The following is a 17199-nucleotide window of genomic DNA, read 5'->3' as shown; positions in this document are numbered from 1 at the left end:
AACTTCTACACTATTTATCAGTTCTCATACCACAGTATATAGTTACTGATTTTTTAACATATATATTTTGTGACCAAAGAATAAAGAGGAATTATAAATAAATTTATCATATAATTTTAAAGTTTTTTAGAATTATTTTTTTACTTTTTTAGTTATATGTAACATTAGGATACATTTTGACAAATCATAAAAACATGGAATATAATTTGCTCTAATTCATTCCCCAGTAAAAGACAAGCATAATTATCCTTATTTTTATCTGCTGACACAGTGAATCAGAATAAAATCAATCATATGTTATGAATTAATTCTTATAGACCTTATTGGATTCTATATATTTTGTAAAAATGTTTCCAAAAGTAAAATATTATAAATAGTTTGATTAAATGTAATGTTTTAAACTATTTTTTTAAACCTAAAGACCAAAATCTAGTGTTTGTCCAAAGGAAATGAAAAATATATACTAGAGACATGAACTATGACTGTGTAGAGAAATTTTTGCTAACAAAATCTATACCAAAGCACAAGGTCAGTATTAAATGGAAATTTATTTCAAATTTGAATGTGAGAGCAAATTTGAATGACATACATTAGTGAGAAAAAATTAATAACAGAATCATGATTAATAAGCAAATAAAAAAGGATATATAAAACAATTCACTGATGGAAAAAATATCAAATGGTCCACACCAACGAAGATAAGGAGTAGCTTTTCCTATTGGTCTCTGCGAAACACTCCCAGAACCTAGCACAATGCCTGGAATGTCTGCTATATATTTATAAGTTATAAGTAAGTCTGCAATAATGTTTATTAAATGAATAATCTTTCCCCTGAAAAAGAGATTTAAGTAAATTTACTTGACCATGAAATTGTGCTCCATTATTTAAGCAAAAGAAAAATTTATTCTCGTCCAAAAATATTATTTCAAAAGCATATGAACAGTGCTTCCTAATTTAATCAAAAGAAAAGTTTATTTTCTTCTGTAAAACATTTTTATTTTATAAACATTTTTATTTTTAAAATATTTTTAAAACATTAATATCATACTCATTCCAAGTATAAAAACCAAGAAGATAATTTTGATGTAACTGGCTTTGCAGAAATATTTTAGAAATAAAAAAAGGCACATGTAGCACATGAAAAAGACTTTAGACCCTTAATATATAAGAATCTCTTAAAACTCTACTATATAATTAACATAAAGAAAATACACAAATGATATAAAAACATCATTCACTGAAGAAAAATGCAAATATCAAATGTTATATTTGTTTTATAAGTTATATTTGCCTTACAAATGATCAAAGATTTACAAAAACAATGAAATAATTTTCAATTGTTTAATCGAACAATTATTTAAAGATATAAAATACCTGTTGTTAAGATGTTGTTAACATGTTAAGAAAAAGTCATCACTGAATCAGTTTAATACACCAATAATCATATATTTCTGAAGGATAATTAGTATTTGTCAAAAGCTTACAAATGTGCATTTTTACCCCAGCCAAGATGAAGTCTAGGATTTAAGAAAACACTTGGTGGGTGGGGGTAAGAACCTATTAATGTCTACAGCTATTTTAAAACATAACCCCAAAATTACTCAATATTCTTTCCATCAAATGGTGAAGTCTACTTCCTATTCTCCTTGAATATGGGCAGGCTTGTGACTGTTTCAGCCAATACATGACAGCAGAAATAACACTAACTTAAGGCTAGGTTATAAAAGGTTTCTACTTCATTCACTGGAATATGCCTTTGGTGCCCCAAGGTATAATACAACAAGTCCATCTACTCTGTGCTGTAAAGAAGTCAAACCTAGCACAGAGGTGCTGCAGTAAGCAGTCCTACTTATCAAGTCCTCCCATCCCAGCCACCTGGGCAAGTGAAACCCCTCCCCACCACATCCTCAAGACATTCCAGCCTGAGGCCCCAGACATTGTAAAACAGAGACAAGCCATCCCTGTTCTATCCTGACAAAATTTCTGACATGAACATAAGAAAATGTTTTTAATAATATGATACTCCGCAGAGATAACCTATCACTTAAAAATATTGTGTAGTTATGTATTTATTTATTGACATGGAAGTTGCCCACAGTATACATTTTTTAATTACAGTGTGCTACTTTAAAACAATATTATCCTTTATATATCTTTCCCTCCACTAGAATATAAGCTTCCTAAAGCAGTACATTACTGTGTACACATTATTAAGAACAATACTTTCATATTATGGTCTCAAACAAAGATATATACTATGTACTGGGGTTATATGGATAATTTCTTATTTTATGTTTTTATTAATTATTAGATTTTTAATCATCATATTTTACTTATTAATTTATTCTAAAAACATAAATTGTTTCCATCAAAAGACTGTTACATTAGAACCGTTAAGAAAATAAAATGAAATTAAGAAACTGGTTTATTTTAAATATATGTTGAAAGTAATAGATGTGGTCTTCTGAAGCATAATTCTACATGTTTTATCAGAAAATTATTATTATAAATTAAGTACATAGTAAAGTGACTGGTCAAATTCAACCACAGGGCAACCAACAGCTTACCTGTTTGTTTTGCAGAGCTCGTTGAAAAAGTCGTAGAAAAGCAGCCAAACTAAAACGGTACATATTATTAATTTTAGACAAGTCAGAGATAATGAAGTACATCTTACTGGCACTCTCAGCCAGAGGAAGATAGGCATCCCGCTCCTGTGGATCATTGGAGAAGGGGAAACACTTTAGTATAGTGCTTTACTGCCACCTACAGACCACTATGCACATGTCTAGCCACCCTCTTAAATTTCCACACACATACAACAAATAAGATAACAAATCAAATAAATTTGCAACTCAAAAAACATCATTATTATTCCTATTTTTATGAAGTTGAGGACAATATACATCTTAGTCCATTCAGGCTGCTATAACAAAATACACTAAACTAGTTTTGCTTTTCAATAATAGAAATTAATTTCTCCCAGTTTGGGTGGCTAGAAAATTTGAGATTCTTAAGGCACTGGGAGATTTGGTGTTTAGTGAGACCCCATTTCCTGGTTCATAGAAACAGTTGATTCTTGCTATGTCAAACAAGAAGGGGCAAATAAGTTCCTTCAGCTGTCTTTTATGAGGGCACTAATCTCACCTAGGAGGGACCACACTCATGACATAATCATGGTCCCACCTCCTTATCCTATCACATTAGGAATTTACGTTTTTACAAATGAATATTGGGAGAGACATTATTTCAAATACTTTTCTGCCCCTCAGATAACAGAGCTAAAAATGGTTCATATATTAGTCTTAATGAGGACCAAACGTACTTGGGGAAAGAGGGCAAGATAGAATAGTAAACAGAATCAGACAATAGAAAATGCAATTATACATTTTTTTTAAAAAAATCTGTTTAGGTAAGGTATGCAAGAGAGCATGGAACTACTAGGTTAGCAGAGAAAAGTTTAAACTATGAGACAAGTATGTGGGACATGTCAAGAAAAAAAATCAGGAAAAGAAGATGACTGTAACAGGTTTGCACATCATCTAATAGCACAGCTTAATGTAAGCAGAGGAAGAGCAAATAATGATAAGAACCTTCATTCTGACAGAAAATAAAGAATTATAGAAATAGAAGGATCATAAGATTAAATGATCTTAGAACTCTGAGGAGGTCCTCCATGTCATGATCAAAGCTGGAATTTTAACTGGAATTAAAAATGTGATACTGGTAAAATTATGTGATACATAATTTTTTTACTTTCTTACTTTCTTTTTTAATATTTATTTTTTAGTTTTCGGTGGACACAACATCTTTATTTTATTTTTATGTGGTGCTGAGGATCGAACCCAGCGCCCCGCGCATGCCAGGCGAACGCACTACCGATTGAGCCACATCCCCAGCCCTCTTACTTTCTTTAAGTAAGAAAAGGCATATACAGTTCAAAATCCTTTTGGTAGAAACTGGAAATCACAACTGACAATCTGCAAAGTTTAGACTTGGTAAGGAAAATAGGGTGACTAGATAGGAATCAGGCTATAAAATTTGCTCAACTTCTGGTTGCAACAGAGCTCTTTCCCAAGTGAAGAAAGCAGCAATAAAGAAGTGTAAAATTTATAAAAAATATTGAGGAAAAGCTGAAAAAGTCATTAAGACAAATGGAAGATAATTAAAACCTATCAGTTGGAGCTCATGTCAGGTTAGAGCCTGAAAATTCATAAAAACATTTATTTCCCTGGTCATTTATTTCCAACAAAGATCAGTCACTAGAATGCAAGAAAGGAAAAGATATTGTACTGATAAAGGACTGAAACTTTGTTAAAGGAAACATCAAAAGAATAAAGTAAAAATAATTTAAAGCCATTGGTAAGAAAATGGTTCAGATCATCACATTGATGGCATACAGAATAACTAGGGAAAAAATGTTTCTTAATGGAAATAATAGCTTATAACTCCATTAGTATCTTTAACTGGCTTTATCTTAAGAAAAGTCCTAAAAGTGTTGGGATCTGAAATGTCCCTTTAAAGCTCATTTGTTAAAGGTTAGGCACCCAGACCATGATACTATTGGGAAGTAGTGGAACCTTTAAAATGTGGGACCTCGTGGGAATTCTTAGAGAATTGAGGGAGTGTTTTCAAAGGGAATTATGGTATCCTGGTTCCTTCTTCCCACTCTTCCTTCCTCTCCTGCTTCCCATAGCCATAAGCAAACTGACCATGGCCTGAAACATCCAAAACTGTAAGCAAAATCAACCTTTTCTCTTTTTAAGTTCATTTATCTCAGGCATTTGTAACAGAAAAAAAGCTCACTTACACAATTGGCAAAGATGTTGCCTCCTAACGTTCATTTTTAATGTATTCATTTTCAATTTTAGTACAACATTATAGCTCTACCTTGGATAACATGTGAAAAATCAGTAGACCCCACCAGTGTATGTGGACCAGCAGTCTTTTTTCTCCATGAGCCCAACATCTTAGCCGACTCTCTATAATAAGAAGAATCAGACCCAAGGCTCTGATGTTTATCTATGGCGTTCTTTCTTAGACATAATCATTACCCTCAAGTCCTGATCTGAATTTTCTATCATATTAACATAATTATTTAAGAAAACCTGATAGAAAATCAAGAGGAAATAATTACTTTATCAAGGGAAATCTGGAGTTTGTAAGATTCTTTAAGTGAGTCCTGAATAAGTGCACTACTTGCTTTTGTCTGATTCAAAGATACAATCAAATCCTTATTTTCCAAAATATTGCCTTGGGATGTGGCCAGTGTCTGTAGAAAAAATTAACAAAATAATACAAACATTGTTAGACATGTTAAAATAACCAATTAAAGGAAGCCCATATTAACTGTCACTAATTTGATAATATTTATAGGAACTTGTTATTTTTAAAAAATTTAAATACTCTGGGTCATCCTATATCAAATAATATAGCATATTATTATATGATGTCATTATTATATCTAATAAAAATAAAAGTATATAAAATTATAGATTAAATTATAAATTCATGCCAACTTTTAATAATTTTTAAATTCTGAACATATGATAAATAATGCAACAAGGCAGTATAAAAAATTATTAGTTGAATTTGCTTGTCTCAAATGTAATTCCTCAAGATCTTATATTCCAAAATCTATCTCCTTGTTTTCTGTTTGAATTTTGGCATTAGATATTTGTAGACCTTTGAAAACAAAAACATTCTGAAAGTGCTACTCATTTTTTTAAAAAGGCACTGTTATTTTTATTTATTAAAGAGAAAAAGCAATACAAAAAATATACTAAATAGCTCAATTTTACCTCTAAAAGAGATTCCTCAAGCTTGGCTAGCTGTATTTTCTTATCTTCTTCCTGTTGTAATAGTTTTGTTTTTTGTTCCTCTAAGTCAGGTTTCTCATGTTGAATGGTTAAAGCCAAAAGCTAAGGGGGAAAAAAAAGGAAAGAGGGGCAAGGTAATCCTAACAATAAAGCATAAAACAAGAAAAAAAACTTCCTACACAGGCCTTGTATTGACCAAATCCTTCAAGTATTATGATACTATGTTACCTCATTTCATTCTTTTTAATTAAACATGAAACACTTTCACAATTATATCTGATGAAAAAGATATTAGATAAATAGTTAAATTGATCAATAAAATGCTTAATAGTATAAGAGCTGTAGGAAATTATAGTAATTAACAAATCAATAAGCAATATTTAGTTCTAAAGTTAGATTTTTTAAAACTATGGAATAGTCATCTATTGATAAGCAGTTACATCAAAAAATAACAAGATATATTACTTAAAATATTGAGATATTACTTCACATCTACAAGGACAGCTTCTACTAAAGAGACAACTAATATGAATTAGCAAAAATATGGAGAAAATGGAACGCTCCTACATTGTTGGTAGAAAGTAAAATGATGAGTTTGTTCCTCAAACTCTTAAGCACAGCTACTTGCACTTCCACTAACAATCCATTGGATAATACACTTTGAACTGGTAATTGTATGGTATGTGAATTATATTTGCTAAAACTGTTATCTGTTAAGCTGGTAAAAAATATGTGGGCGTGATGATACATTCCTATAATCCCAGCACCTCAGGAGGCTAAGACAGGAGGATGGTAAATTCACAACCAGCCTTAGCAATTTAGTGAGGCCCTTAGCAATTTAGCCAGACCCTGTCTCAAAATAAAAATTTTTAAAAAGAGGTAGATATATGGCTCAGGAGTTAAGTACCCATGGGGTTCAAGTCCCAGTACCAAAAAAAAAAAAAGAAGCCTAAATTGCTAATTTTGAATATTAATACAGCCAATGACACCTTTCCTTAGTTCTTAAATCTACATAGCACCTTTTAGCAATTACCTTGAGAGCTTTTAGATGGAAGGGAGTAATTGTGTCAATTAATTCTGCCAAGTTTAGAGTGATTGTTATAATGTTTTATCTGTCAGAATTATTATCAACTCATTCAAAAGATACATTCATATAAATGTATTCAGTGAGTCCTATGGTATAGTAAGAAAATAATATTTTGAAAAAAGTTTTAAAAACTGCAATAAAGAAAAATTTATAGCAAATACACATTCACATGAATCAAACAAGAGAAAAAAATCACTATTGTTAGATGAATAAAAGAAAAATACTCAAGAAATCAACATCTTATCTTTCAAGAGCAAAAAAAAAAAAAATGAGTAAATATATAAATAAAAGCCTGGGCATAAAAAATCATTTTGAAATTCACACAAAAACCATAAAATTTAATGACACATATACAGATAAACTAAATTTTAAAAACGCAAAGATTGTGATTTTAAAAATATTGGCTCAGGAATCAACAACCCTCAATTACCTGAATGTGTCAATTAACTGCATCTTTCATGTATTTCAATTTTCCAATTTAAAAAAATTAAGCAAGTTTTCTTAATCTCTACAAACCATTCATCTCTCAAAATCTATCATATCTGACAGAAATAAGACTATAAAATTAGAGTTATGTTGCATCAGCTTCAAATATACAATATACAACAGAGATGATAAATAAGCCTGACAACTTTACTTGCAAAACTGTTTTCAAAATCATAAGTTTTAATACTAATCAGATTAATACAATATCTTTCTATTCACAATGTCTAATAAATATACAGATACAAAAAACTCTAACGTAAATATATTATGACTATTGTCTTTACATACCTGCCCTCTTAATCCACTTCTTGTTGTAGTAAAATTAACCTCAGTAACAATAGAAGCTGCATCTGGTGGAATAAAGGGATTTGGGTTTCTCGTTGATAGAAAAAGGCGGAATTCTTCATTGTAGTCAATAATCTTGTCACCTATTTGTACCACATAACGTGGTCCTGTTTAAAAAAAAACACAAATGCAGTTAACTGCCCTGAATATTTTGTATATCACCATATGATACTTAAAAATATAATTTTCAAATACTTACAATGTTATTATAGGCTTTTAAACATAGTCTAAAGGACAGCAAAGCTTAGGCTATCCAAGGAACTATTAGAATGAAAGACCTGTTAATAAGCAAGAGTGAATAATTCATTCTGATGATCCTGGAACACTGAAGTATTAAAGGAATATCTGCTTATATTTAGTATGGTTTCAATATTAACTACATCTTTTGTATTTCAAATTTTTCTGAAATAGTGGATTATAGATTACAAAAATAAAAACTCAATTATATGTTATTCTCTATTTCTAATTCATTTATTAAAAAGTTTATTATACTAGTATTTATTTTGTAATACATGAAAATGGAATGATAAAATCTAGGAAAATATCAAGATATAAGTAAATGCAAATATATCTACTATCAACTAAATAAAAAGGCAACCTACAGATTGAAAAATATTTGCAAACAATTTATCAGAAAAATCAAGATATCAAAACTTATAAAAATTCTTATAATTCAATAGCAGAAAAAATGAATAATCCAATTAAAAATGGGCAAAGAACCCGAATAGACATTTGTACAAAGAAATAAGAATGTTCAGCAGATAAATGAAAAGATATTCAATACTCAACATCACTACTCATTAGGGAAATGCAAATTGAAACTGTAAAATATCATACACTCGTGATATGTGTGTTATCAGAAAGACAAGAGATAACAAATGTTGCTAAGGTTATGGAAAAAAGAAAACATTTGGTAGGACTGTAGATTGGTATTCTGGAAAATATAACTATTATATGACAAGGTTCCCTCTTCTGAATAGATACCCAAATGAAATGAAACTACCACCTCACAAAGGTATCTGCACTGCTGTGTTCACTGCAGCATTATTCACATAGCCATGATACAGAAACACCAAAGTGCCCATCATTGGAAAAATGGATAAAGAAAATATGATACAGAAATATACAATGGAATATTATTCATCCACAAAAAAAAAAGGTGATCCTGCAATTTGCCACAATATGGATGAGCCTGGAGAGTATTATCTTCAGTGAAATAAGCCAAACAAAGAGGAAAAAAAAATTATTGCACAATCTCTCTTAACACGTGACAGCTAAAAAAAATAAAGAAAAATTCCATATACACAGAGATAGAAAATAAAACAGTGGGTACCAAAGGAAGAAGTGGTGGGAGGAAATGGGAAGATGTAACTCAAAGGATGCAAAGTAGCACATATGTGCAATAATTACATCTAAATACACCAATATGAGAACTAGAGTAAATAAAATTATATAGTATTCAGCATTTTTGTTGAGTAAATTTTAGTTGCTCTCACAACACACAAAAAAAGGATAACTAAAGAGGATGGATATGTTAACATGCTTCATATCATAGCCATTTTACTACCTATATGTATCTTACATAATGTTTATACCTTAGATAAACACAATAAAGTTTCTTTTTATAAAAGATGAACATAACTTGAAAATAAAAGAATGGAAAAGTATATACCATGTAAGCACTAGCTTGAAACTTAGTGTAACATTCCAGTAACAGACGCTAAAACAGATGCTTCTAGATATAAAGAAGGGAATATCTTAATGATAAAAAACATAATTGAATAAAAAGATATTACATTTCAAAGCATGTATATGCAAAATATACAATAGAGTTCCAAAATATTTAAAGTAAAGCTTTTTAAGCTTTCAGAACTAAAAGAAAAATAGACATATTAAAAATAATACAGACTTTAAGGCATTTACCTCAAGACACGATAAAACAAACAGAAAAAAAATAAAAACAGCAAGTATATGGAAGATCTGAATACCACATAAAACTTGATTTAACTGGCCTGAAATAAAAGTTAAATCAAATAGGAGTCAAATTTTCACAATTTTTAAGCATACCTGGAATATTTATTAAAGGTAACCAAATGACAAATCAAAAAGAAGGCATCAAAAGAATCCCTCCAAATTAAAATGCTTTAGAATAAGTTCCCTGACCACAATGGAGATAAGTTGGATATAAAGACAAAACAACAACAACAACAAAAATATCCAACTACTGGGAAATTAAACAACAAAATGTTAAATGATTTATAAATCAAAGAAGAAATCAAAACATAAGACATGAAGCTAAATAAGGACTTGGTGGAAAATTTATAGATATAAATTAGGAAAAGGAAAAGACTATCACTATTTTGCTTTTCCATCTCAGGAACCAAAATAAATAAATAAATCCAAGGAAAATAATAGAAATGAATAATAATGGACAAAAGTCCATTTTAAAATATAATGAAAAAATCAAAATTAATATTTGGTATTCTAAAGATTATTAAAACTGATAAACCCTTATGAAGACTGATCAAGAAAAACTTAGAAAGATCAACCTAAGAACAAAAGGAAGCCTCATTACAAATACATTACAAATTTAAAAGATATGATAATATTATCTAAAAATATGCACCAATACATTTGGCAATTTGGAGTAAATGAAAAAATACCTTTAAAAAAGTACACAGCCTAGAGTTTTAAGATGACGGAATAGAGAAGGTCGTTTTTCTGGCTGCTCTGTGACATTAAACCAAAAAAGCAGATAGACAGTTTCTCAGCAAAGTAGGTAACCAATAAAGGGAGGAGAGACTTTATTAGAATTTAATACTGAACATTCAAAGCACATCAGGGACTCAGGAGGTTGGATATTGTAAGAAAAAATACCCAGTGTCATAGCACTGCTTCTAGCTGGAGTACCCAGCCAGATGAGTCCCTCCACAAGCAAAGTGGAGGGAGGGACAAGGGACTAAAAGAAACCCTCATTTTTAAGAGGCTAAGGTGTGTCTGCGTACAGAGAACTTAGAGATCAAAGACACTGCCCAACTAAACTGAACAGCATGCTGCACAATATCTTTGTACAGGAAAGAAGCTCCCATATTTCCAGGCTGCCTGAGGAGGACAGAGGAAGAAACCATTCTTTAGCTATGGCATGGGGCTGGCAGCTGAGGGAGCCAATTCCTGGTAAACCCAAGTCTGTCCCAAAATACAGGCCCAATAAACACACACTGCAAGACAAAGAGTATACCTAAGTGACCAGAACAATTTCAATCATAGACAGAGGATTATACAGGAGACTACTCGTCATGGAAACCCACCAAGCACTACCCCTCGCCCTCCAACCCAGCTGTTTGCAGGACTGGCTGGAAAAGACACACCTGGCTGGGAATTTGAAAGGACGAGGGTGGGAGAGATTAAGTTAGGAGACTGAACCCCAAACTGGGTAGCAGCGGGGCAGCAAGAGACATAATTGACTAAGAATTGGCTTCTCAAACATAAGATTGAAAGCCAGGGGAGACACCTGGGGTGCAGACTTTCAGTGCCCACTGGCAGTGGCTGGGCCTTGGTGGTGCACTGATTTAAAGTTATCTAGACCAATTCGCATCCAGCAAAGAGCCAGGAGACCACCTAAGTCTAAATGCTGCCTCTAGGAATTCCAACTACAGAATTACCTCTCTCACCCCATTGACTCCCAACCAACACTGCTGAGAGGGAAAACTGAGAATCGAGACACAATTCTTTAACTTTTCATGGAGATTTTTTTTTCTTTTCTGTAATTGTGACCTTAGACATTTATACATATTCATATTGGTTTTATTTCTCATTTCTAGAATTTTTGAAGCCAATTATTTTTCATTATTCAATATTTTGCAGACTAGTATATTTGAATAGTATATTTTAATTTTGTTTTGTAGTCTTTATTTTTTTAATGTTTACTTTATAGAGATATATTTTTTCTCACATATCTGTTTCCCTTGATTCTCTTTCTCTCTTTTCTTCTCCTAATAGCCAATCTCTAATTCTCTTTCAATCCTTCTTTAGTTTTTTACTTTTATTTTCTTTCCTCCATCCTGCATCACTTCTGTTCTCTTCCAGTTGACCATTCAAAATTATAAAATCTTTTGCAAACTTAACTGTTTTTACTGTGGGCAATAACTGATCTTATCATTTCTGTTTTTTGTGACAATTAGCATTTTAGATGTATGTAGAAACTATTTGATTTAAGCTGTACATTGTTTGCATTGATTGTTGTTATTAATTGTCTCCCCCTAAACAGTGAGGTACTGGAAACCTTCAGGGAACACTACCAAGTCAACAGAGTAAAAACTCTACTACCTCAGATACATACTTCTAGATAGGTAAACACACAAATAATATGAAAAAGCAAGGGAACAAATCACCCCAAACAAAACAAGATACTTAAATAACAGAATCTGATGACACCATGGTGGAAGAAATGTCAGAGAAGGAATTTAGAATGTGCATAGTCAAACGAGATCTACAAAGAACAGAACAATATAGGGAGTGAAATCAGAAAGAAAATAGAGAAAGTGAAAGATTACTTCAATAAAGAGAGATCTGAGGGAAAAACAGAAGTCCTTGAAATAAATAAATCAACAAACCAAATTAAGAATTCAAATGGAAAGCATCACCAACAGACTAGATTACTTGGAAGACAGTACTTCAGGCAATGAAGACAAAATATATAATCTCAAAAGCAAAGTTGACCATAGAGAAAAGATGTTAAGAGACCATGAACAGAACTTCCAAGAAATATGGGATGACCTGATAAGGGCAATTTAAGATTTATCAGGATAGATAAAGGCTTGAAGATACAAAGAAAAGGAATGTACAATCTTTTCAATGAAATACCAGAAAATTTCACGAACCTAAAGAATGAAATGGAAAATCAAATACAGGAGGCTTACATGACCTCAAATATACAAAATTACAATGGAACTATACCAAGGCACATTATTATGAAAATATCCAACACAGAATAAGGATAGAAAAACAGCTGATGATATTTAGGGGGAAACCAGTATGGATCTCAGTTGATTTCTCAGCCCAGACCCTCAAAGCTAGGAGATCTTGGAATAGTGTATAGCAAGCTTGAAAATGGATGCCAACCAAGAATACTGTATCCAGCAAAATTCAACTTCAGAACTGACGATGAAAAAAAACCTTCCAAGATAAACAAAGGTTAAGAGAATTCACAACTAGAAAGCCGGCACTACAAAACACATTCAATAAAATATTTCATGAAGAACAAATGAAAGTAAAAGCCAGCAAAGGGAAGAACTACACTAGAATAGTCAATCAAAAGAGAAACTAATTCAAAGTAAAAACCAGAAATAAATCAAAATGACAGGGAGTAAATCATTTTTCAATAATAACATAGAATGTATGTAATGGCCTAAACTCATCAATCAAAAGACATAGTCTGGCAGATTTGGATTGAAACGAAGACCCAACAAAATGCTAGCTTCAAGATACTTGCCTCATAGGTAAAGACATCCACAGAATGAAGTTAAAAGAGTGGGGAAAAAAATATCATTCACAAGGATCTCATAAACAAGCAAAATTTTCAACCCTTATATCAGATAAAGTGGACTTAAAGCTGAAGTTAATCAGAAGGGACAAAAAAGGCCATTTCATATTGCTTAAGAGAACTATCAACAAGACCTAACAATCTTAAATAGTTATGCCCCAAACAATGGAGCATCCATGTACATCAAACAAATCCTTCTCAATTCCAAGAATCAAATAGACCAAAGCACAATAATACTGGGTAACTTTAACTTGACTCTGTCACTACTGGATAGATCCTCCAAATAAAAACTAAGTAAGGAAGCTAAAGAAGTAAAAAACACAATCGATAATTTAGACTTAACAGACATATATAGAATAAATCATCCATCAATGACTAAATACACCTTCTTCTCAGTAGCACACAAATTCTTCTCTAATGTAGACCACATTATGTAAGCTATCACAATTGGTATACAATTGTAGTACTACCTTAATATATTTTTAGCATATGTAGGATTGTTTTGATAGCTCCCTTTCCATTGATATTAATTTTTGTTCTTGACTTTATTCTTGATCACACTTGTTTGATTTTTATCAAATTTTAGCTGTATTATTTCTTTTCTATTTCATATATTTCTGTCCCTACTCTTTATTTTTTACTTTGTGCTACCTAATTTGAAAATAATTTGATTGTTAATCTACGTTCTTTCTGATACAAGTACTTTAAGTTATAAATGTTCATCTGAGTACTGTTTAATCCTAGAGATTCTGATATTTTAAGCTTTTATTATCACTTAGTTCAAAACACTTTTTGCTTACTTTTCTTGTGCTTTCTTCTTTGACCTGTGAGATATTTATAATCGTGCTATTTAATTTTGAAGTAGTAATGATGTGGGGATAGGGTTCTACATATCTTATGGTGATTGATTTATAATAAATCATGCAGAAAACAGTCTGCATGATTTCAAATTTTTTTAAAAAAATAAGTATTGGTAATGATTTTTATATTGATTATAATGATTACATCATGTCAAAACTGATCAAATTGCATAAATCAAAAATGTACATTTTATTGTACTTCAATTTTACCTCAATAAGCTATGAAAAAAAAAAGTACACAGCCTAGAGCTCATACACACACACCAAACAAACAGTATACAAAATAAATAAGCCCAGTGTTTTAAGAGGTCAGATTTACCAGCTCTTTTCAATAAAAAACACAAAAGAACATAACATAATAGGAAACTGCATTATGTAAGTACAAAGATAATAAAAGTAGCTAGCTGTTTTATGATTTGAGCTTCTGTTATGTATTACGGGAATAGAACAAGGGAAATGTATTTTTCCTGGGTGAGATAAAAAAGAACAGACAATACTATGATTTGGTATCTTAATTTTTATACAGCAGGTGAGAGAAATGAAGTCAATTCTTAGCTTAAAGAGGAAAATGCAGGGATGCAACACAATTTTATTTGTCTGGATTCTGGAAACCAATATTGCTTTGAAGGTTTACTGTGACCACTGAAATTTAAACCAAAAAGTGGCACCATTGATTCTACCATGCTTAACATAAAAAAAAAAAAATGCTGCCATAACTGATATGCAGACTGGAATGTTGCTAATCACTAATGATTTCTTTTTTATTTTCCTTTAGGAAGATCAAACTTAGTTCATTTATTATATGTAGAACAGCATTACTAGTCCAAACTATCCAAAAGTATATCATCATCTGGGTTAGATAAACCTAAATGCCATTCAAATTGCCAAATTTCATTACATTATATGATTAACATTTTGGCAAAGGTTTCCTGTGAAAAAAACTATTCATACTGGATTGTCTCCCATTCAGACATAATTAACTCAAGATGAATGAGTTTTAAATGAAGACAAATTTAAAACACTGCCATCCAACTAACCAAAAGGAGATGGTGAAGGAAATATCCCAAAGCTCATTAAGGCTAAATTAAGGCTTTATAGTCACTAAAGACGGAGATCCAACATCTGAATCTCCTCTGGGCCTATGAATATCAGCATATTCCATTCCTAGAAATAGACTCTTTGGAAAAACTTGGCTAGGTTTAAATGGCAGCTCCTGCAAAAGGAAGCTTTGGAGGTAATTCAAAAGTTATAAATCAATTCTTGCCTTTGGTTCCTATCTCCTTCAGATACATAGAATTACAGATGTCTATAAATAAAAACATAGATTAGCAAATTCAATGCAATGCTACAGACATCTATTAAATATGGCACAATAAGACCAACTGAAATATACCTGTACACAGACTTATGGGTCAGAACTACTAAACTACCTTAGAGGTTTCTCAGCATCAGCACTATTAACAATTTGTATTGGATACATTATTTGTTTTAGGAAGCTTTCCTTGCATTTTCAGATGTCTCTGGCATAGATTCACCGCTACCCCAATTGTGACAATGAAAAATGTCTCTAGATATACCCAGACATCCTTAAGAGGATAAATTGCTCCTGATAGAAAAGCAATAATCGAGAAATTTTTAGTCCATTGGACCACCCTGAACAAAGTCCTTTAAGTCCAGAACCAATTGGACTACCAAAGTCATACCCATATGGGAGAACCAGCCACTGGAAACACATACAATATCTAATCACGCACATCAACATTATGTTGCCCATACACATGGCTATCTAATCAACCATCCCTTTAAAAAAGTGTCTGGAACACAAGAGCCAACCAAGAATGGTCAGTTATCATATTTACTATAACTCCTGGTTCCATTCTCTAACCCAGCATGGAACTGAAATAGCCATAAAGAAACGGAATGATTAATAGTAATAAAAAAAACTCTTGATATTTATCATTAGTGAAACTTAAATTATTTGCCACTCACACCAGTATCTCCCTCAATAACTTCTACATAGCTAGCTGATCTAATGTTCTTTAACTACTTACAAACTAAAACGGTTAAATCTACCTTCTCCTTTAGCTGAGCTTCTAATCACAAAGGAATGAGGAAGTTAAAAAAAAAAGAATTTAATTAATACCTTGCTCTTCTTTTCATCAAAATATGTGGAAAAGATTTTTTTAAATTTGTTCTAATTAGTTATAAATGAGAGTAGAATGTGTTTTGACATGTCATTCATAAATGGAGGATAACTTCTCATTCTTCTGGTTGTACATGATATAGAATCACTCTGGTTGTGCAATCAATCATACATGCATATAGAGTAATAATGTCCGGTTCATTCTACTACCCCTGTAACCCCTCCCCTGCCTGCATTCTCCTCTGTCTAATCCAAAGTACCTCTATTCTTCCCTAGCCCCTATGCCAGTTTATTGTGAATTAGCATCTGCATATCAGAGAAAACATTCAGCTTTTGCTTCTTTGAGATTGGCTTATTTTGTTTAACATAATATTTTCCAGCTCCATCCATTTACCAGCAAATGCCATAATTTCATTCTTCTTTATGGCTGAATAATATTCCATTGTATGTATACACCACAATTTCTTTATACATTCATCTGCTGACGGGCACCTAAGTTGGTTCCACAATTTAGCTATTGTGAGTTGAGCTACACTGATATGGCTGTGTCACTTTAGTGTACTGATTTTAAGTCCTTTGGGTATATGCCAAGGAATGGGATAATTGGGTCAAATGGTGGTTCCATTCCAAGTTTTCTGAGGAATCTCCATACTGCTTTCCAGAGTGATTGCACCAATTTGAATTCCCATCAGCAATGTATGAGTGTACATTTTCCCCACATCCTTGCCAATATTTATTGTTTCTTGTATTCTTGATAACTGTCATTCTGACTGGATTGAGATAAAATCTCAGTGTAGCTTTGATTTGCATTTCTCTAACTGCAAATGTTGAACATTTTTTCATATATTTGTTGATCAATTATATTTCTTCTTCTGTGAAGTGTCTATTCAATTCCTTAGTCTGTTTATTGATGAGGTTAT

At 31.7% G+C, this 17199-nt stretch overlaps 1 protein-coding gene across 1 annotated transcript in view; it reads right to left on the bottom strand.

Annotated features, from left to right (window-relative positions):
• Dync2h1 (dynein cytoplasmic 2 heavy chain 1) overlaps positions 1 to 17199 on the bottom strand; it is a 377152-nt gene that overhangs the window by 201891 nt on the left and 158062 nt on the right. The window contains exons 66-69 of the mRNA XM_071616653.1: positions 7678 to 7841; positions 5799 to 5918; positions 5135 to 5269; positions 2568 to 2711 (exon numbers count right to left, since the gene is read on the bottom strand). Coding sequence (XP_071472754.1) covers positions 2568 to 2711; positions 5135 to 5269; positions 5799 to 5918; positions 7678 to 7841 — 563 coding nt within the window. The remainder of the gene's footprint in view (positions 1 to 2567; positions 2712 to 5134; positions 5270 to 5798; positions 5919 to 7677; positions 7842 to 17199) is intronic.

This window comes from Marmota flaviventris, chromosome 9 (genome assembly GCF_047511675.1).
Source record: "Marmota flaviventris isolate mMarFla1 chromosome 9, mMarFla1.hap1, whole genome shotgun sequence".
In the NCBI taxonomy this organism is placed as follows: domain Eukaryota; kingdom Metazoa; phylum Chordata; class Mammalia; order Rodentia; family Sciuridae; genus Marmota; species Marmota flaviventris.
The sequence above is the reverse complement of the archived record's forward strand: the minus strand, read 5'-3'. Positions and strand labels throughout refer to the sequence as shown.